Genomic DNA, 20,601 nt, shown 5'->3' with positions numbered 1-20,601 from the left:
CTGGAGCAAAAGGTGGTTGTTACTCTGCAGCCTGTCAGAGTGCAAAGGGCTGGGGAGAGGTTTCAGAAGGGGCTTTAGTTCATGTCACACCCTGATTCCCCCCAGGCTATGCACAGACACTCTGGAGTCTGCCCTGCTGGGAAAACCCTCAGCCATTTCGATTGCCCTGTTGTCCTGGATCACCCTTGGTATTTGCTCCCACTGTTATTTCCATGCACCCCCATCCCCCAGCTGAATGTGCAAATGGCATCTCTGTGCACAGGAAAGCCTCGCAGGGGATTCCCACATTTGGGGGGCGGGGGGTGCACATTTTGCCTCCGAATTTTTGGGGGTGCCTGTTTTCTACGGGTAGCCACTAACCCAGCCCTCCCCCGCCTTTCCTTAGCTCTTCCCATTGGGGACTTTCAAAGGGCTTCACCCACATTCACCCCCTCGGCCCCTGTGCGGTAGGTCAGGCTCAGCCCAGAGCCCTGCCCTGGGGCAGAGGCAGCCGAGACTGATCCCCTGCGCCCTTAGCCGGAGCTTTGTCACCCGGAGAGCTCCCAGCGCTTTGCGCCCATCCCCGGGTCTCCCCCCTCACCTGCAGGCTCCGGCTCAGGGGCTGGTGTCGGCAGAGCCCGGGGCTGGTTCCAGCCCCTGGAGAAAGTCCCCCCGGCTGGCCACGAGGGGCGCTAGGGAAGGGCTCTCCCCGCACACACCCCGCTGGGGCGCAGCAGCGGCTCAGGGCTCCCGGCTCACAAAGGAGGCGGCGCTGGCAGGGCGGATCTGAGCCAGGACGCGCAACGGGCACCGCGCAGGAGCGGGGTCGGGACTAGCTCTCGGCTCTGTGCGCTAGGGCACCCCGCCAGCCTCCCGGGAGGGGGGAGGGAGCCTCTCCCCAGGGGGGGAGAAGGTCCGTGCGGGGGAGGCCTGGCCAAGCCTGACAAGGGGAGCGCCGAGCTGTTCACCCGCCCGCACTGCAACGGGCGGCGATTCGCGCCGGACGGAATCGATCTCTCTAGCTGCCGCTTGCAGGCTGAGCGCTCAGCCCCTTGGCTCAGCGTGCGCCTGCTGCGGGGCCGGGTGGTGGCAGCTGCAGCCGTGAAGCCCGTGGCCTCGCTCTGCTCCCACCCCCACGCCCAGCCGGGACCTGCCCCAGGGGCTTGTGGCGGGGAGAGGCTGTGGTGCAGGAAATGCAGCGACAGGGCTTGGAGGGGAGCAGGATCGGGCCCCAGCGAGGGGTTCCCCCTCTGCGCGTGGGCAGAAGGGGAGGGGTGAGCAATAAGGAGATGGAGGGGGATACTGGGCAATGCAGGGGCACCCTTTCAGAGTTGTAGCCTAGGGTGCAACTTTAACCGTGATCCCTTTTTCTTTCCCCCATCACAGTGACTTTATATCTACATCGTGGGGGTCAGGCTACAGGGCTGTTTAATTGTGGAGCAGACTTTTGGGCTTGGGCTGGAGCCCTGGCGCTGGGACCCTCCCATGTCCTGGGGTCCCGCCAGCCTGAGCCCGAACATCTACACAGTAATTAAAGGTTTCAGAGTAGCAGCCGTGTTAGTCTGTATTCGCAAAAAGAAAAGGAGTACTTGTGGCACCTTTGTTAGTCTCTAAGGTGCCACAAGTACTCCTTTTCTTTTTACAGTAATTAAAGAGTCCCATAGCACAAGCCCAAGGCAGCTGATACAGGCTAGCCATGTGTGTTTAAGTGCAGTGTAGACATACCCACAGAAACTTTTGTCCTCCCCTATGAAGTGCAGGTTTACTGAGTTATTTCGCAAAAACAGGAAGGGGTGGAGTGGGGTGGGGCATGGGGCTGAGCAGAGGGGTTGGGGGGGTCTGCGAAATTTTTTTAAATCAAAATGGGGGTCCTTGGGTTGCTAAAGTTTGAGAACCACTGGTTTAGGGAATCAATACTGGCCCATTTCCCAATGTGGACCTTTAAAGATGTACACACTCATAGGTGCATACAAACACACACACGCACACTCACACCGGAAGTTAAGACAACGGAAACATCTTTCCATAAATAAAAGAAAAGTCAGATACCTAAGATTAGAAAAAGGTTTGACTGTTTTCTGCTTCATTGGACTTGGGATCTTTGTGTCACGCTTTGCAGGGCTGTGACTGCAGTATCTGGAAGCAGCTAATGGAGAACCTGGTTACACTTGGCTCCCATAGTGGGATCTTGGATAATAGCAGACTGGTCAGACTGGCATAGCCAAAGACCAGAAACTTCACCACCTACGAGGCCTGCCAAGGGAAATCAGAGGGTTGCATCCTTCTGATATAGCTGGTGGACCAAGAAAGCACACAGGCCTCCCGCCTTGTCTTAGGGGTCTAGGAGGTGACTCTTACTTACTCCACCTTATGGCACCACCTTCGGGACCAATCAAGTTCATATACCCCCTGCATGCAGTCACCATGGTCCAATCCTCATCGAGGTGGGCACCTGAGGTCACTATGCTCAGGGGTGACCATTCCCTGGAAAATCTGCCTTTGCAACCACATGCCATGTTGTCTCGAAAGATAAAAATAGGAGAAGACAGGGACTTCTAGTCTCCCATTTGCATCAGCATCCATTATAGGCCTAAGTAGTTTCTTAAAAACAGTTAGCGACCTACCCAGCAGCTCTGCTTTCACCCATACACATATCGTCTGAACACTCTGGAAATTATCCCATGATAGGCTGTCACATCCTTGCCTCAAGCAAGAAAATTAGGGAGGCACCCAATGTGTTAAAGCTCATGGTTTGTCTTTGTTTCTTTTCACCTAGGAACACAGGATTGGAAGGGACCTCCTGGGTGATGGAGTCCGGTCTGTGCTATCGCATTTGCAGGCAACCCTATATATTATCTTGTTCACGAACTTTTCACAATTCATCCTCAAATAGGTTGTTTGCCCCCATGATTCCTGTTGGGAGGCTGATCCAGAACCTCACTCTGCTGATGGTTAGTGTAGCCAATGATTTTAGTTTATTTTTCATTTATTGTGTGATGTTATCATTAATCAATGTGTTATATTACATATATTCATTGTATATTAATTAGAGTTAATTTGTAGGATTATAAAAGTATAAGATTGATTAGTATTTAAAAGAATTATGTATTAGACATAAGTAAGACAAGCTGAAATGCAAGAACCTGTAGGCTGAGGCCTGCAAGATTTCAGCTTAGCTGTTTTGGGCCTTGAAGACAAGAAATGATGACATAAGCCAATGACCGAGAAATAACCCAATGCCCTAAGGTTATGGGAAAAGAGGTACCAAGTGGTAATATTGCGAAAAATTACCCAGAAGATTAATATTAGATCATAACAATACTGTAAAGGCACATCTGTCTCTGACGTGTCTTAACCACAGGATACAGGTTGTGTGTCAATGCTAATGAGAACAAAGGGAACTTACACAGCCTATAGAAAATAGGGGTCCCTTAAATTTCAAGGGGACAGCAGACCAATAAGAAAAAAGAGGCTTGACACTTTTATGGACATGCGCAGAATGAGGTATAGTCAGAATCAAATTATAGAGCGGGTGCCTAGATTAGAAAAATGGAGTTCCCTATGGTAAACCCCAGCAGGAACCATCCCTCTACTAATGATCAAGTCATGAGAGACAACAGACCCTAACACTATCTAGGAGGATGTGAGTATAACTGTATTTGTAACTTGTGCATAGGTCTGTATAGAATTTTTGTATGCTTGGGTAATCATAACTTTAATAAAACTTGTAAAACAGACGAGACCTTGTCCTTGTGAATGTCTGTGTGGTCACTGCCCTTGATCTTTATGTGTTCCTAAAGACTCTAACTCTAAAGCAAGTAGCAGAGGTGACTTTCACACCGTTAAGCTTGAAACTGTAGCCGCCAGAGCCAAACCCATGGTGCTGTACAAAATTCATGTTAAATAGAATAAAAGGCTACATTAGAAAGCTCCTTCTAATTTCCAGCCTCAGTGTATTCATCACCAGTTTATACCCTATACACCTAGAAGGAGAGAGCTGCACTGACATCTATATTAATTCCCTCTAACACAAAACAATTAACACATATGCTAAACCAGAATTCTCATTTCTCTCACAGTACAGGGAAGAATTGGACCACCTCAGCTAGCTACACAGGGTGTATTTCTTTTCAATTGGAGGTAAAGGTAGAGCAGGATAGGAAAGATGAGGAAGAGTCATATTCACAGCAGATCACTTGTCTAGCCCGGATCACCAGGCTGGAACTCTGGAGGCATCATGGCAGAGGTGACAATTAAGGAGGGACCTGGGGGAGGAGAAGGTAGCAGCTGCTTCGGTTTTATTAGGGAGCATTTCCCATGCACAAGGGGCAGCGTGGCAGGCAGTGCAGAGGTATTTAAGGGAGATGCTGCCTCATGGGCTAAAATCCAGACGCATCACGGTGTTCATGCTTCAATCTCTGGCTGAGACAAAATGTGGTCCAATGTCCATTGATGTCCTTAGAAATGGCAGCAGCCTCTAGACTGTGCCCTCAGTTATTGGAGGGTTGTGGGGGACACAATCTAAGGGAGGTCCCTACAGTCCAGACCCAGAAGAATGGGTAGATCTTCCCTGTAAAGAGGGCAGTGAAGGCGTGGAGGGGGGCCATGGTGTCAGCATCATAGAAGCACACAACCCCTCCTTCATAGTCCAGATACACTCTGATCTTGCCAGGGCTCTGTGGCAGGTCCAGCAGGCTCCATTCTGCAGTGACTTCCCGGTACTGGCCCCTGGAGAGCTGGATGGCCCATGTGCCTTGCTTGGGGCTGAAATTGAACCATCCCTTCCTGCTGACAGACTCTCTGGTGACACCCAGAGCCCAGCCCCCTGTGCCGGCCACTTCCACCTCCCAGTAATGCGTCCCCAACTCATAGCCATCGGAGCCCAGCACACACGAGTAAATGTCGAATCTCCCTGGATTATTGGCCAGAGCCAGTTTTGTCTTTGTGGCTGTCACACTTCTCCGGTCCTTGGAAAGGGCCAGACTGGGATGAGCTGTATCTGCGTCCAGAGTGACATCCTCTGTGGAGAGAGACAACCCAGCAGGCGAGAGCCTGAGCTTATAGCTAGGAGCAGAAAATGCTATTGTAGTTGCTCAGGCAAGAGCTCCTCCGTTCTGCTTTCTCAAGCTATGGGAAATACTAAAGGGCAGAGGGCCCTGGGCAGAGATTCTCAATCGAAAATTTAAAATGTACAGTCAGAGACTTGGGAAAGGACTGGTATCCCCAGATCTCAGAGTGTGAGAGGTAGGAGGGGGCAGCTACAGTGTATAAAGGGAACAGGGCAGCAGAGGGTGGGGCTTGGGAAGGGGCAGCTAAACTGCATAATGGGCACTAGGGGCAGCAGAGGGGGAGGGGTGGGGAAGGGGCAGCTATACTGTATAATGGGCACTGGGGGCAGCAGAGGGGGAGGGGGGAGACTATACTGTATAATGGGCACTAGCGGAAGCAGAGGGTGGGGTGGGGAAGGAGTGGATATACTGTATAATGGGCACTAGGGGCAGCAGAGGGGGAGGGGTGGGGAAGGGGCAGCTATACTGTATAATGGGCACTGGGGGCAGCAGTGGGTGAGGGATGGGAAAGGGCATCTATACTGTGTAATGGGCACCAGGGCAGCAGAGGGTGAGGGGCGGGGAAGGGGCAGCTATACTGCAAAATGGGCACTGGGGGCAGCAGAAGGTGCGGGTGTGGAAGGGGCAGATATACTGTGTAATAGGCACCAGGGCAGCAGAGGGTGAGGGGCGGGGAAGGGGCAGCTATACTGTATAATAGGCACTGGGGGCAGCAGAAGGTGGGGGTGTGGAAGGGGCGGCTATACTGTATATATATATTGTATAACGGGCACTGGGGGCAGCAGTGGGTGAGGGATGGGAAAGGGCGTCTATACTGTGTAATGGGCACCAGGGCAGCAGAGGGTGAGGGGCGGGGAAGGGGCAGCTATACTGTATAATAGGCACTGGGGGCAGCAGAAGGTGGGGGTGTGGAAGGGGCGGCTATACTGTATATATATATTGTATAATGGGCACTGGGGGCAGCAGTGGGTGAGGGATGGGAAAGGGCGTCTATACTGTGTAATGGGCACCAGGGCAGCAGAGGGTGAGGGGCGGGGAAGGGGCAGCTATACTGCATAATAGCACTGGGGGCAGCAGAAGGTGGGGGTGTGGAAGGGGCGGCTATACTGTATATATATATTGTATAATGGGCACTGGGGGCAGCAGTGGGTGAGGGATGGGAAAGGGCGTCTATACTGTGTAATGGGCACCAGGACAGCAGAGGGTGAGGGGTGGGGAAGGGGCAGCTATACTGTATAATAGGCACTGGGGGCAGCAGAAGGTGGGGGTGTGGAAGGGGCGGCTATACTGTATATATATATATTGTATAATGGGCACTGGGGGCAGCAGTGGGTGAGGGATGGGAAAGGGCGTCTATACTGTGTAATGGGCACCAGGGCAGCAGAGGGTGAGGGGTGGGGAAGGGGCAGGTATACTGTATAATGGGCACTAAAGGATAGCAAAGGCCAGTGGGAACCTTCCATTTCCCAGGCATGGATGGGAGGATGGGGTACCTCAACATGTGGCTAACTGGTGTGTAGCGCCCCATGAACTCACACTGGCACCCACAGGGGTCTGGTTCTTTGATGCCCTGGGAACCACGCAGGAGCAGTTACCTTTTTCTCTGTAGACCTTCATCTTGGGATAACCCAGCAAGGAGTCGGAGCCCATGAGGACGGCAAGGATGTGAGCAGCCAAAGGAGAATATGGGATCTGCCGTGACCAACCAGGGGGAAAGCTGTTGTCTGGAGTGGATCCTTCTAGGACGGGCTGGGCAAACTACAGCCCGCAGGCCGGATCCAGCCCATCAGGACTTTGAATGCGGCCCATGGGATTGCCACCCCCATGGTGCTGCGGGCCCCACGCCTGCGGCTCCTGGAGGAGCGGGGGCAGAGGGGTCTGTGCACTGCCCTCACCTGCAGGCACCATCCTCCGCAGCTCCCATTGGCCAGGAACGGGAACCACAGCCAATGGCAGCTTTGGGGGAGGTACCCGCAGGCAAGGGCAGTGTGCAGAGCCCTGTGCCCCTACTCCCTCAGGGGCCATAGGGATGTGGTGCTGGCAGCTTCTGGGAGCAGCATGGCATGAGGACAGGGCAGATAGGGAGTCTGTCTTAGCCCTGCTGCGTGCCACTGCCACCCCGGAGCCGCTCCAGGTAAGCGGCGCTGGGCCGGAGCCCGCACCCCAAACCCCTCCTGTACCCTGCACCCCAACCCCCTGCCACACCCCTCCTGCACCCCAATCGCCTGCCCTGAGCCCCCTCCCACACTCTGCACCCCTCCTATGCCCCAACCCCTTGCTCTGAGCCCCTTCCTGCACACCGCACCCCCTCCCACACCCTACACTCCCTCCCGCACTCCAACCCCCTGCCCAGCCCTACATTCATGGCCCTGCATGCAATTTCCCCACCCAGATGTGGCCCTCGGGCCAAAAGTTTGCCCACCCTTGTTCTAGGAGAAAAGTTTTAGTTTTAGTTTTCTCTGCTCTGGAAAAAGAGTCTGCCAGAGATAACTTCCAATCTCTGTCCCTCCACCGCAAATGCGATTGTCCTTTCTACTGTACTTATAGGCATGTCTCTGAGCCACTCCACCCCCATTGCTGGACTATCTGAGCCCACTTAGCCAACTATAAATAATTCCCACAACCCTCCTACAAGAAGAGGGACCACTAACCCCATTTTATGGAGGAGAAACTGAGGCATAGACAGACTAGCTATGATAACACAGGAGACCTGACTCCCAGCCCCTCTGCTTTAACCTGCTTGGCCCCACTCCCTTTCCCAAACCAGGGATGAACTCAGGAGTCCTGGTTCCCAACTCCCCTGCTCTAACCACTCAGCCACACTCCCCTCCCCAAACTAGGGATGGACTCCAGGAGTCCTGCTTCCCAGTCTAGGTAGCCTCTACATGCAGAGGCACAAGCCCCAGCTCGCGTGCCTTTCTGGGGCTGCATTCTGCTCACCTGGCTCGCTGATAACCCCCATTGATATTGGCTGGCATTGTGCCTGCTTGTTACATCTGAAAGGCCCCAGCACTCGCCTCCTTCCTTCCTACCTGTTCAGGCCCAGCTGCCGTCTGCCCCTCCTGGCCCATACTGATCCTCTGAGGGCTGCTTATCAAATCCCCATTGTGTTCCCAGCCCTTGAAGCGTCTGCCGAGATGAGGCTGGATGCCTGGCCGAGCCCTCAGCAGTGCTGGGCAGTTGGAATATGGTTTGGGGCTGCGGACCAGGCAATTTCCCACCTTGCTGGGTTCAGTTCTCTTCCCCCCAAGGGGACTCCTGGTTGCCTGGAAAATAACTCAAAATGCAACAGAACAAGGAGGGTGGACTTTCTTCCCAGTCACAGGTCACCTCTAATCGGCTCGCTTGGGACATGGCAACCCTGCCAGGAGAGAGCTAATCCACTGTGTTGAGATAACGAGCCAGGTGAGCAGAATGCAGCCCCAGAAAGGCACGCGAGCTGGGGCTTGTGCCTCTGCATGTAGAGGCACCAGACTAGGAGCCAGGACTCCTGGGTTCTATCCCTGGCTGAGCTCTGGGAGGGGAGTAGGGGTCTAGTGGGTTAGAGCGAGGGGGGTTGGGAGCCAGGACTCCTGGTTTCTACCCCTCGCTCTAGGAGGGAGTGGGATCTAGTTGGTTAGAGCAGGGGGTGGGGCAGGGGCTGGGAATCAGGGCTCCTGGGTTTTGGTCACAGATGGATGGGTTTTGGTCACAGTGCTTCTCTGGTTCCCATTACTGTGGTATCTGAACATCTCACATGCATTGGTGAGTTCACCCTTGCCACCCCCTCTGAGGCAGGGAGCGATGGTTACCCCCAAGGTACAGAGGGCACAGAGACTTCAGGGACTTTGCTTCAGGTGACATGGGCAGTTTTGGACAGAGAGTCACTATGCTGGAAAATAGTTACGTGGGGCCAGCGGAAGCTATGCTGTATAAACGGAAGGGAACCAGCCCCAGTGACTCCAATGGGGTAACTCCTGATTTACACAGGGGTGAACAAGCTAAGAATCAGGTCGGTATGTTTATTACTGTATTGCCTTGAACCATTGAGTTACTTTGTCCTTGGCAACAAATAATACATTTTTACAGAGCAGAAATTACTGGGCCAGATCATCAGTTGATGTAAACTGGCATTAATTCCAGTGGAGCAACACTGATTTACACCTGCTGAGGATCTGGCCTAATCGACAGAAACGGAGCTCTGGTAAACTTACATCAGCTTGGGGGTCTGGCACCATGACTCCAATGGAGCTACAGCCCATTGACTCCAACTCGGGATCTGGCCCATAGACTTCAATAGACACCATCTGGGGGAATAGACACTGACTCCATGGGCACCCACAGAAAAAAATGAGTGGGTGCTGAGCACTCACTGGCAGCCAGCTCCCACCTCGCCCCCAGCACCCCCCACCCGCCAGCGGCCCTGCTGATCAACTCCTCCCCCTCCCTCCCAGCGCCTCCAGCCCACTGCGATCAGCTGTTTCATGGCATGCAGGAGGCTCTGGGAGGAAGTGGGAAGAGTGGGGATGGGGCGCGCTGGGGGGGTAGAACTGGGTGAGTAGAGGCGGGAAAGAGGCAGGGTGGGAAGAGGCAGGACAAGGGCAGGGGTTTGGGGGAAGGGGAAGGGTGGGGGCGGGACCTGGGGCGAAGCGGGGGGTTGAGCAACCCCCATGCCTGGAGAAAGCCAGCATCTATGGCTGGGGATCTGGCCCCATTGACTCCAATGGAGCTACAGCCCATTGACACCAGCAGGGGATCTGGCCCCATTGATGCCAGCTGGGGATCTTGCCCAATGTCCGTAATCGCTAGCCCTGCCTGGAGGAGCTAGGCGGGAAATGTCGAATTGGGCCTATTGGAAAAGACTCCGTGAACAGAGACGCAAAGAACGTGAGCAGCAGAGGGCTCTGGGGCAGTGACGCCCGTCACCACTACTGTCAGGGTCTAACAGAGCCCCAGTGCCAGATTGAGGGGCCAACTGGAGTGAGGAGATCACTGGCCTGGTGGAAAGGGCACTTGGCTGGGACCCTGGAGATGTGGGTCCGTTCCTGGCTCTGCCAGAGACATCTGGGTGTCACACTGCATCACTCTTACCTCCCCCACCCTTGTAAGAACATAAGAACGGCCATACTGGGTCAGACCAAAGGTCCTTCTAGTCCAGTATCCTGTTTTCCAACTGTGGCCAATGCCAGGTGCCCCAGAGGGAATGAACACAACAGGTAATCCGCAAGTGATCCATCTCTTGTCGCTCATTCCCAGCTTCTGGCAAACAGAGGCTATGGACACCAGCCCTGCCCATCCATGAATTTATCTAGTTCTTTTCTGAACCCTGTTATAGTCTTGGCCTTCACAACATCCTCTGGCAAAGAGTTCCACAGGTTAACTGTGTATTGTGTGAAGAAATACTTCCTTTTGTTTGTTTTAAACCAACTGCCAATTGACCTGTGAAGTGGGGTAACTACTTTTTCTTTCCACCCTCATTCAACGTGATCTGTGATGCTGCTGGCCTGAGCTGAGTGAGGTCCCACAGATAGGGTGGGCGGAAAGGGGGGTAGGAATAAACAGGCTGTTTGATGCAGGTCTGTGTGTAACTCAGCCCTAGATGTTCTGCCCATGAGTTATACCAGCAGGGCCTGACCGTTGCTGGGTTTACTGTGGGAGGGTAATGCAGGCATGGGGCTAGCCCAAGGGCTGGTTTCCAGCTGTGGACTCATGCCTATAAGATCAGGGAAATCCCTCCCACCGTGAACATACCCGCACATGTTCATGTCTGTGAGCTATTAGTGTGGAACCACATCAGGGCTTCCGTCACTGCACAAAGCTCTTCTCTCTGCTAGTTGCTCAGGCCTGTGTGGCCTCACCCCGTGGCTGGGCTCTCAGCTGCTGACACAATGCAGATAATAGAAAACAGCACCACGAGTCTTGCTGCTGAGAATGGTCCAACCAAACCCTTTTCCCACCAGAAAACGGGAGTTCATCCAAACCATCATTTGGGGAGGCAGGAAAGTGTTTTTTTCAGCTAGGTTCCTCAGTGGGGAATTTCAATCCAATGCATTTTTCATTTTGTCTTGAACTGAAATTTTCATTTAGGTTTCTGGACTATTTGGAAATTTCAGAGTTTGGTTTTTTTTCTTTCCTATTGTTCCCTCTCTTGCCACTGAATGCAAGGAACAAATGGCATCCATGGAGCTTTCTTTGTTTCTATTTAGATTGTTAGCTCTGTGGGACAGGAACAGTCTTTTTGTTCTGTGTTTGGCCAGCACCTAGTACAGTGGGGTCCTAGCCCATGGCTGGGGTTCCCAGGCACTACCCCAAAGACATAAATAATAACATAATATCTAGAAAATTGGTTTTTTTCATTTTTCCATTCTGTAACTTTTCAAAACTTCTCCAGCTTTGGAAAAATGACAGGGAAAAAAAAAGAGAAAGAAAAACTGGTAGTCTGACCAGTCTCTGGGGATCTCACCCCCTGGGAACCAGGCATCTACCTCACATAGCTTGGTGTCTGACCCTTGCTGATGATCTGGATTGGGGGGGATGGTACAGCAGCACTCAATAGAACTTGTTTCCAACGTTCTATTTCATTAAAAGCAGATTTATTTCCATTCCTGCAGTATGAAAACAGCCTTCCCGTGAGGTTTCGTAGTAAGTAAACACAGCCCTCTGCCCATTTATGGCATGACATGCATTGAAACAGGGCTGTCCTGCAATCCGGATAGTTGCGTCTGATCCTATGATGCATCAGCAGGTTTGCATGTGCAGAGATCTGGCTGGGAGAGGCTCAGGGACACAGCCTAAGGGAGGTCCCTACAGACCAGACCCAGAGGAACTGACAGCTCTTCCCTGTAAGGGAGGCAGTGAATGCATGGATGGGAACCATGAGGTTCAGTGTCATAGAAGCACATGGTCCCCACTTCTTAGTCCAGTTACACTCTGATCTTGCCAGGTCTCTGGGGCGTGTCTAGCTGGCTCCACTACACATTGATTGCCCTCTACTGGCCCATGGAGAACTGGATGGCCCAAGTGCCTTGCCTGGAACTGAAACTGGACCAGCCCTTCCTGCTGGCAGACTTCCTGGTAACATCCAGAGCCAGCCCCTTGCACCTGCCACCTCCACCTCACACTAACGTCTCCCTGACAGGTAGCTGTCAAAGCCCAGTACGCAGGAGTAAATGTCCAATCTCCCCAAGCGGTTGGGCTGGGGTGAGCTGTGTCTGGCTTCAGGGTCACGTCCTCTAGAGACAGCTGGACAGAGGGACAAATGAAAGGAGATCACAGGCCTGAGGGAGGCAGTTTGTTAATTTCAAAGGCAGAAATTGTTCTGTCTGGAGAATTACCCAGTGAATCTCCCTTGATTTAATGGTGGGGGGGAATGTGAATGCCAATAACAGGTCCTGAAGCACCTGATGTGTTTGACAGATGCCTCTTAGCGCATGCAGAGGAGGCTGATCATCAGACTGGGTTACAGAAGTTTGAGGTAGGTGGCACTCCCCAAAAAAATGAACTAGAGGAGAGAGAAGCTTTTAATCTGAGCATTCAAAAAAGAAGGTGAAACTATAGAAGAGCTTGTGGCTGATCTGAGGCTGACCAGGCAATCTTGTAATTTTGAGGGGGCTACATGAGCAGCGTGTGAACCAACCGTTTGGGGAAGTTAGCCCCCCAGCCCCAGTCCTTGTGCCTGAGGCCCAACCTCTCCTCCATCCCTTCCATCCCCAACCCAGCACCGGAGTGCTGGGTGGGTTGGCCCAGCCTCGGAGCACTGGACTGCCCCAGTGCTGGGGGGTCAGAGCACCAGACCCAGCCGCCCTGAGTCCCAGGCTGCTGGCCAGGCTGTCCTAGCCCCAGCCCCAACCCCAGCCTCTGCCTCTGCCCACTTTGGGGAAGAGACGCTTGGGAAGAGAGGGAAGCAGGAGGGGGCTTCGGGGTGGAGCGTGGGTGGGGCCATGCCTGGTCATTTGGGGAGGCTCAGCCTCCCCTGACCTGCAATACCCACTGCCCATGGGGGGCTAACAGAGTTCCTGATCAGAGAACCAGATCATGACTGGGATCTAAGACAAAAAACTCAGAGCGACAGTACTGGAACACCCAGCATGAATCCGTTGCAAGGCCATTACAATTTGTCAAACAACAGAAAGGAGGCAGAGCAGAATGAAGCTTATGGAGGGTGGAATGTGCTCTGACACTGTGGATGCGACAGAGAATCCAAAACACTACAGGAAAAGAGACCATAAGCAGAGAGAGACATGTGGAGCTCAAAGTCAGAGTCCAGAAGACCGGCACGTGGAGCTGCACGTGCTGTGACAACCAGAACAAGCCAAGACACTGCCCAGCCTATGGGAAATGAGGCAAGAACGGCAATAGATTACATCAGTTTACAAAAGTTTGCAAGCAGCAGTAGCATGTGCACAGCGTGGATAGAGAGGACGGCCACGGTACCACTAGTGCAGAGGAATTCTTCAGAGGAGCAGTGAACCGCATTGCAGCAGAAGATGACGGGACTGTCACCCTGAAAGCAAACGGGACGTTTGTTCATTGTAAGTTCAGTGCAGGTGCACGAGCCACTGTGGTCCCAGAAACAGTGATATTAGCACTGACAGAAAAGCCCCCGGGCAGTAGAAGAAAAACGGGTACAACTCAGGGCTTACCGAGCTGAGCTTACCCCCACTAAGAGAGCATGCAAACTGGATGTATGCATAAGTGCCGACTCCGTGGGTGCTCCGGGGATGGAGCACCTACAGGAAAAAAATAGTGAGTGCGCAGCACCCACCAGCCACAGCTGATTGGAGATGCTGCCAAACAGCTGTTTGGCAGCTCGAGGAAAGACTTGTGGAAGGACGGAAACCAATGAGTGGCAGGCAGGCAGGGGCCTCGTAGGAGGGGGCGGAGCGGGGCTGGGAAGAGGCAGGGTGAGGGTGGGGCCTCGGGGCAGGGGGTGGAATGGGGGCAGGGACTTGGGGGAAGGATGGAATGGGGGCAGGGCCTCAGGGCAGAGCAGGCATGGAGCACCCCTGGGAAAAAGTAAAACTCAGCTCCTATGGCTGTATGGGTAAAAAACAAACTGGAAAGGATCCAATTAGTAATAGTGCTGGGGAAAAGAGTGTGCGCTGTTAAGTTAGAACAGTGATTCTCAACCTATTTACCATTGTGGGCCGCATCCAATACTACTCGTATGGCCCTGAGGATATTACATGGGCCGTAGCTCTGTGATGATTAGGCCGCAAGTGGCCCATGGGTTGGCAGTTGAGAACCATTGGGTTAGGAGCATGGCAAGCCCTGAGGGTTCTCACTGGAGGGGCAGGGGACCAAAACAATTGAGGAAGAGTTTGAGGACATCTTCCAGGGGATATGGTACACAGTAAAGCTGAAAGAGCCCAACCACCCTCAAGTCACATTCCTGGAAAAATTCCCGTCACCCTAAGGCAAAGGCTAAGCTTGTTGCTCTGGGAAACATAGATCAAATAGAAGAACCAGGAGTGTGTACACATAGAATCATAGACTCATAGGATTGGAAGGAACCTCGAGAGGTCATCTAGTCCAGTCCCTGGCACTCATGGCAGGACTAATCACATACTGGTGACTGTAGGCAAGACAGAACCCTTGGCTTATGCAGGATTAAATCAATTAAATCAATACATAAAAAGGGAACTTTTCCTACTACCTACAAAGGGGAGACGTCTTTGTGGAGGTGAATGATGCCAGATATTTTTATACACCAGATGCCACAGCAGTGTTCTGCCAGGTGGAAAACAGACCCGATGTCTGTGCATATCCAGCACTCTTTCTGGGAGACAGACTGCCAGATTGGGCTGTGCTCAGCACCCACAATGTTTCACTGGAAAATGCAACACATTTTGGATGGTGTAGTGGGTACCAAGGTTTACATAGGTGACATTTTGAGCCGTAGAAGAACATGACCAGAAGCTCCAAGCCAATGGTGGATTAATGGGGCCCATGCCCAGGGGCCCTGGCCAATTTGAGGGCCTCCACAGGAATGCTGGAACCTGGGTAGAAGCGCGGGGCAGCCACGCTGGAACTGTAGCCTTGCTCCCTGTTCCTCCTCTTCCCCTCGGCCAGACAAGGAGGCTTTGCTTGTAGCCTATAGGAGTAAAAAGTTCCAGGTCCTTATTTATAGGAGGCCTGTGATATCTGAAAGTGACCACAACCCACTTACTGCCTGCGATGGCACAGAGAGAGGCCCCACACTAGCAAAGAAGGGGTTAAAGGGAGTCTCTGGGCCCAGCTAGCCCCTCCCCGCTGCACCGGTAGCCAATGCCAAACCTGGAGGGAGAATAAAAGGTGAGAATGTGGCTCAGTTCAGGGCTGAGCTTTGCTAAATCTATAGAGATGGATCCAAAGATGACATCATGGGTAGAGTGGGAACAGCCGTCTGTGTCCTTAGCCTTGGAATCCAGAAATCTAAACCGAATCCTGTGACCATTCTGACGGCTGATCTAATCAGGATATTGTTGGCACTAAGCTGGGTAAGAGATGTGCAACTAGCCGGCATGGGTGACTGGTGAAGCTTCCCCTGGGGGAGGCTAGCTCTCTGTCCCACCTCTTCTGCTCGCAGCCCGGTTCACATCCACCTCCACCTTGTTCCTGCTCCACCCCAGGCCCTGCCCCTGTTCGGCCCTCTCCCCACTCGGCCCCTCTCCGCCGCCGCTCACCGCGTTCCTCCTCTCCTCCCCCCTCCCCCGCGAGGCCCACACCACCTGCTGGGACAAACGAGCAGCGGGTGGGGGGGTGTCTCGCGGGTGCAGGGGGCTGGAGGACAGGAGGGACTTGGCCAGCGGTGGGAGATGGGGGCCTTGGCGAAGGGGCGGAGCAGGGAGGGGAAGAGGCAGCACGCAGGTGGGGCCACCATGGCCCAGGTCTCCAGCGGCAGGTCTGCAGCGGCTGTGCCATGGAAGGCTTAGCGTCCTCTGGACTATTATACCTGCTGCCTATGCTGACCAGTGCTGTAATTTTATCTGATTCCTTGTCAGGCAAAATGACAATTTGGAACAGGGACTTCGGAAAGCAGAAATAACATCATAAATGAAATAATGTTCCTCACTCCGGAAACAACGCAGGCAGCTGTCTGTATAACAAACAACATGGATTCCGCCATGTATTGGAATACCCAGAAATGAGATGACTGACAAAGCAATAAAACATGCTCTAAAAAATGAGGAGGTGGAGATTAAAATACCCTTAAATAGGCTGGAATTTGAAAGTCATGAAGGAGCTTGCGAAGGAGTGACAAGAACTACGGACTAAGGAACCAAAAGGACGAAGGTTCTATGACGTATGCTCCAAAATCCAAGATAATACTACGCTCTGCAGTCAGGAAAGGAAAAGTGAAGTACTCATTTTAAGCGTTAACAGGTCATTGTACCTTAAATGATAAGTTACAGTTATTAAAAAAGATATAAAGGCGGGCTGGGTAAAGTGTGCAAAACCAAAGACATTATTGATCATGGTCTGTGGCAGAGTGGGCAATATTCTATGGAAATAAAGTTTCTTTATGAAAAATGGAGTCTGCTTTGGATCAGAGATTTGTCCCCAAAGGGTCTGGTGAGAATCAGGTTAACATACATGCGGGTTTTCCCGGACAAAGCCTCTTTTTTGAGCCTCCTTCCTCTGTCCAGGTGGATTTTTCAAATAACAGGGAACCTCCAGGGGTTTTGCAGAGCAGACAAGCCAGCTGCTCAGAAATTGGTCTGCTTCCTGATTGGTCCCTCCCCTACATCTGCAACTGATTGGTCCATTCCCCTGCAAGCAACAGCTGCCAGATCCCACCCACCTAGGCTTAGGTTCCCAGCCCTGGGGAGGGAGGCCCGCTGGGAGGCGCTGATTGACGATTGGCATTGCATCCTGAGCTTGCACCAGCTGCCGTGCCACCGTGACAGGGAGTGACACAGCCCCCACCTCCAGTGAGTACCCCTGCCACAGATACCCCCTCCAGCACCCCCAACTGTACCCCCCTCCAGCTCACACACAGACACACACACCCCAGCAGTGTCCTCTTTTTTGGGAACCTGAACTATGGTAACCCTATGTGAGAATGCCAAGGAAATGGAATTGTGCAAAGAAAGCCTGGCTGAGTTTTCTTAAGGCTACTAGACTGTGCAAAAGGAGATAGATTAAAAAACACATCTAGCAGACAATGAAGGAAGTAGCGGCCATAGACAAAAAGTGACATAGTTCAGGGCTGGCTGGCAAGGAAGGGAGACAGAGCTCTGCCTCTCTGCAGGAAGCGTGGAGAAACAGGCCTGATGCAGTAGGGCAGCCGCTGGGGGAGAAGCACTCAGCCCTCAGGAGACGGTGTCGCTCCGCTAAGAAACTGTTAGGATACTGGGGACAACCCAGTAGTCAGTTAACTTTACTTTTTTGCTTGGGAACAGTTAGGCGCTAAGCCCTTTCAGTGCCCTAAAAGGAGTGGATGCAGGGGACAGAGGCTTCCTCCTCCCCACACCCCATGGAGATACAGTAGAACCTCAGAGTTATGAACCCCAGAGTTACGAACTGACTGGTCAACCACACACACCTCAATTGCAACCAGAACCACACAATCAGGCAGCAGCAGAAACCAAAACATAAAAAAGCAAATACAGAACAGTACTGTGTTAAATGTAAACTACTACAAAAATAAAGGGAAAGCAGCATTTTTCTTCTGTGGAAAGTTTCAAAGCTGTATTAAGCCAATGTTCAGTTGTAAACTTTTGAAAGAACCATAACGTTTTGTTCAGAGTTACGAACAACCTCTGTTCCCGAGGTGTTCCAAATTCCAAGGTTCTACTGTAACCGCAGCAGGGTCAGGATGCTGGGAAAGTCCATAAGGGGGCACTATGCCATGACCCTGTGCTTGCCAAAGGGGCCTATATCTGAGGGCAGGTCTACGCTACCGCAGGGATTGACGCTCGAGATCGATCCATCGGCGGTCGATTTAATGGGTCTAGTAAAGACCTGCCAAATCGACAGCAGATCACTCTCCAGTTGACCCCTATATTCTACCCCCAACAATAAGTCGAGGGGAGAAACTCTCTTGTTGACCCCCCACGGTGTAGACTCCGCAGTAACTTGACCTAAGGTACGTCGACTCCAGGATTGTTATTCACATAGTTGGAGTTGCGTAGCGTAGGTCGACTTACCACGGTAGTGTAGACATAGCTTCAGTTCCCACGTCTGTGCTAATTTCAATGGAAGAAATGGGGCCAGAGAGTCCAAGGTGTTAGCGTGACCCTGTCACTGTCCAACACGAAACAGTTCAACATGGGCTGGGACTCCGAGGGCAGAGACCTCGGCCTGCTTAGTCCCATGGCAACAACCACCCTTAAAAATCAGTGTAACCTTTTAATAAAGAGACAGAAAAAGAAGGGGAAATGGTCCAGCCTTTGAAATGTAAACTATTAAGGGAGATTTTTGTTGTAACAACATCCCTTTCCCTTTCGCTGAAGAGAGTTCTGGCCGTTTGACAATCCTTCAGCTGGTATTACAGAGGGTATTAAATTGTCCATTTGTGGGAATAGACAAAAGCTGAGCTGAGATGGCCTGAAGCTGTTGTTGCTAGAATCTGTTCCTGCTTCCTTTAAGACAAAACAAGACAAACACATTCAAGACATGAAAGGAAAGAAGAGCCGAGAGAGAAAATGCAGCTTCTGTCTCAAGCGTTAACTCGCACTCACAAACTCACTTTTGGAGAAACACAGGCCCAGCACATGGTGCCATCAGCCACTCCGAGACCTTGTAACAGCATTGGGCCGGTTTAGGGCATTGCTTTTAGCTGCCTCTCTGGTCATGGGCTCACAGCAGTATTGCAAAATATTCAGTCTTGGGCAGCTAAGCCAGACTCTCATTAAACAGAAGGCAAAAGAAGAGGAAGAGGACAGAGAAATAATAAGGACGGAAGGAAAAGGACACACAGTGGGCTGGGGGACAGCAAAGACCCAAGTCTCAAGTCCCAGCTGCTCTTCAGGATTTAGTCAAAGTCAGTGGAGGTGGTAGTGTCGTCTGAGTCAGTCTGGCTGGGACCACACTCAGGATCAGGACGGTACAGGCCCACGGTGTAATGGTAGATCCCGGGCTCCCAGGAGACGGTGGGGGTGGCAGACATGTTGGTAGGCCTGACTCTTTCCAGTCCACTCAGCTTCTGCCATTGTGAATCCCCACCAAAGACTCTTTTTCAGGACTCCAAAAGAGAATGATGGGGGAACAGCCCCTCCCCTCATTATTTTGTCCACTAATTAAGCTAAATTTCCAACAAGCCAGTTTTGCTCCATTCCTTTCTGATTCCATTCTCCTCTTATTTACCCGTCATGCTCTCCGCACACTTCTTGGGTGGTATTGGTTGGCCAGTGTGTTTGGACTAATTCAGTCTGCCTTTAATTTTCCCTGCCTTTCATAAATAATTGTATGTAGTTGGCTGCGTTGGACATCTGTTACCTTGGACAACTTAACACTGTGTGTGCAGAGCCCAGCCCGACGGGGCTCTGATCTCAGTCACTGTGTATGTGCAGTGCCTGGCACAATGGGACCCTGATCTCAGTGACTGTGTGTCTGTGCAGTGCCCGGTGTGATGGGGCTCTGATCTCCGTCACTGTGTGTCTGTCCAGCACCCGGTATAAAGGGGCCCTGATCTCTGTCACTGTGTGTCTGTGGAGCGCCCAGGGCGATGGGACTCCGATCTCCGTCACTGTGTGTCTGTGCAGTGTCTGGCGTGACGGGACTCTGATCTCCGTACCTGTGTGTCTGTGCAGCGCCTAGGGGGACGGGACTCTGATCTCCGTCACTGTGTGTCTGTGCAGTGCCTGGCATGACGGGACTCTGATCTCGGTCACTGTGTGTCTGTCCAGCGCCTGACACAAAGGGGCCCTGATCTCAGCCACTGTGTGTCTGTGCAGCACCCAGGGCGATGGGACTCCGATCTCAGTCACTGTGTGTCTGTGCAGCGCCTGGCGTGAGGGGACTCTGATCTCGGTCACTGTGTGTCTGTCCAGCGCCCAGGGTGATGAGACTCTGATCTCCATACCTGTGTGTCTGTGCAGCGCCCAGGGGGACGGGACTCTGATCTCCGTCACTGTGTGTCTTTGCAGTGCCTGGCATGACGGGACTCTGATCTTGGTCACTGTGTGTCTGTGCAGCGTTTGGTGCAACGGGACTCTGATCTCAGTGTAAGCAGTGTCAGGATGAGCTCCACCCTGACATCTGGTGGTGAGGTGTGGCAAGTTGTGGAGAAGAACTTCAGGGGCCGATCTCATTTGCATAGACACACCCACCCCGCCTAGAATGAGGCCATAGCTGCCCAAATGGTCACTTTGACTGCTGTGGGATCCCCAGTGTCTCTGTTATTGGGGCAGGAAGAATAAATTGTTATTACCCTGATTATGGGAACTGTGCTTGGAATTGTACTTGGCCTTTTGTTATGATGGAGGGACTCACCATCAACTAAGTAGCACTCGCTAGGCAAGGGTCATGGGTTTCAAAACTGTGTGAATTGAGAGAGGTTTGGGACAAGTATTGATACTTGGTGGCATGGGCCCCTTGGTGAGGGCCTTACATGCTAATTGCACTTTCTCCTCTCCACTGTGGAATATCA

At 52.4% G+C, this 20,601-nt stretch overlaps 1 protein-coding gene across 1 annotated transcript in view; it reads right to left on the bottom strand.

Moving 5' to 3' along the window:
• Window positions 1–4,198: 4,198 nt before the first annotated feature.
• The window catches only part of LOC102946331 (butyrophilin subfamily 3 member A1), a 30,580-nt gene continuing 14,177 nt past the window's right edge, over window positions 4,199–20,601 (bottom strand). Inside the window, exons 6-8 of the mRNA XM_007062263.4 lie at window positions 14,994–15,120; window positions 6,644–6,806; window positions 4,199–4,999 (exon numbers count right to left, since the gene is read on the bottom strand). Coding sequence (XP_007062325.2) covers window positions 4,470–4,999; window positions 6,644–6,806; window positions 14,994–15,120 — 820 coding nt within the window. The 3' untranslated portion in view covers window positions 4,199–4,469. The remainder of the gene's footprint in view (window positions 5,000–6,643; window positions 6,807–14,993; window positions 15,121–20,601) is intronic.

This window comes from Chelonia mydas, chromosome 14 (assembly GCF_015237465.2).
Source record: "Chelonia mydas isolate rCheMyd1 chromosome 14, rCheMyd1.pri.v2, whole genome shotgun sequence".
Taxonomy (NCBI): Eukaryota; Metazoa; Chordata; order Testudines; family Cheloniidae; genus Chelonia; species Chelonia mydas.
The sequence above is the reverse complement of the archived record's forward strand: the minus strand, read 5'-3'. Positions and strand labels throughout refer to the sequence as shown.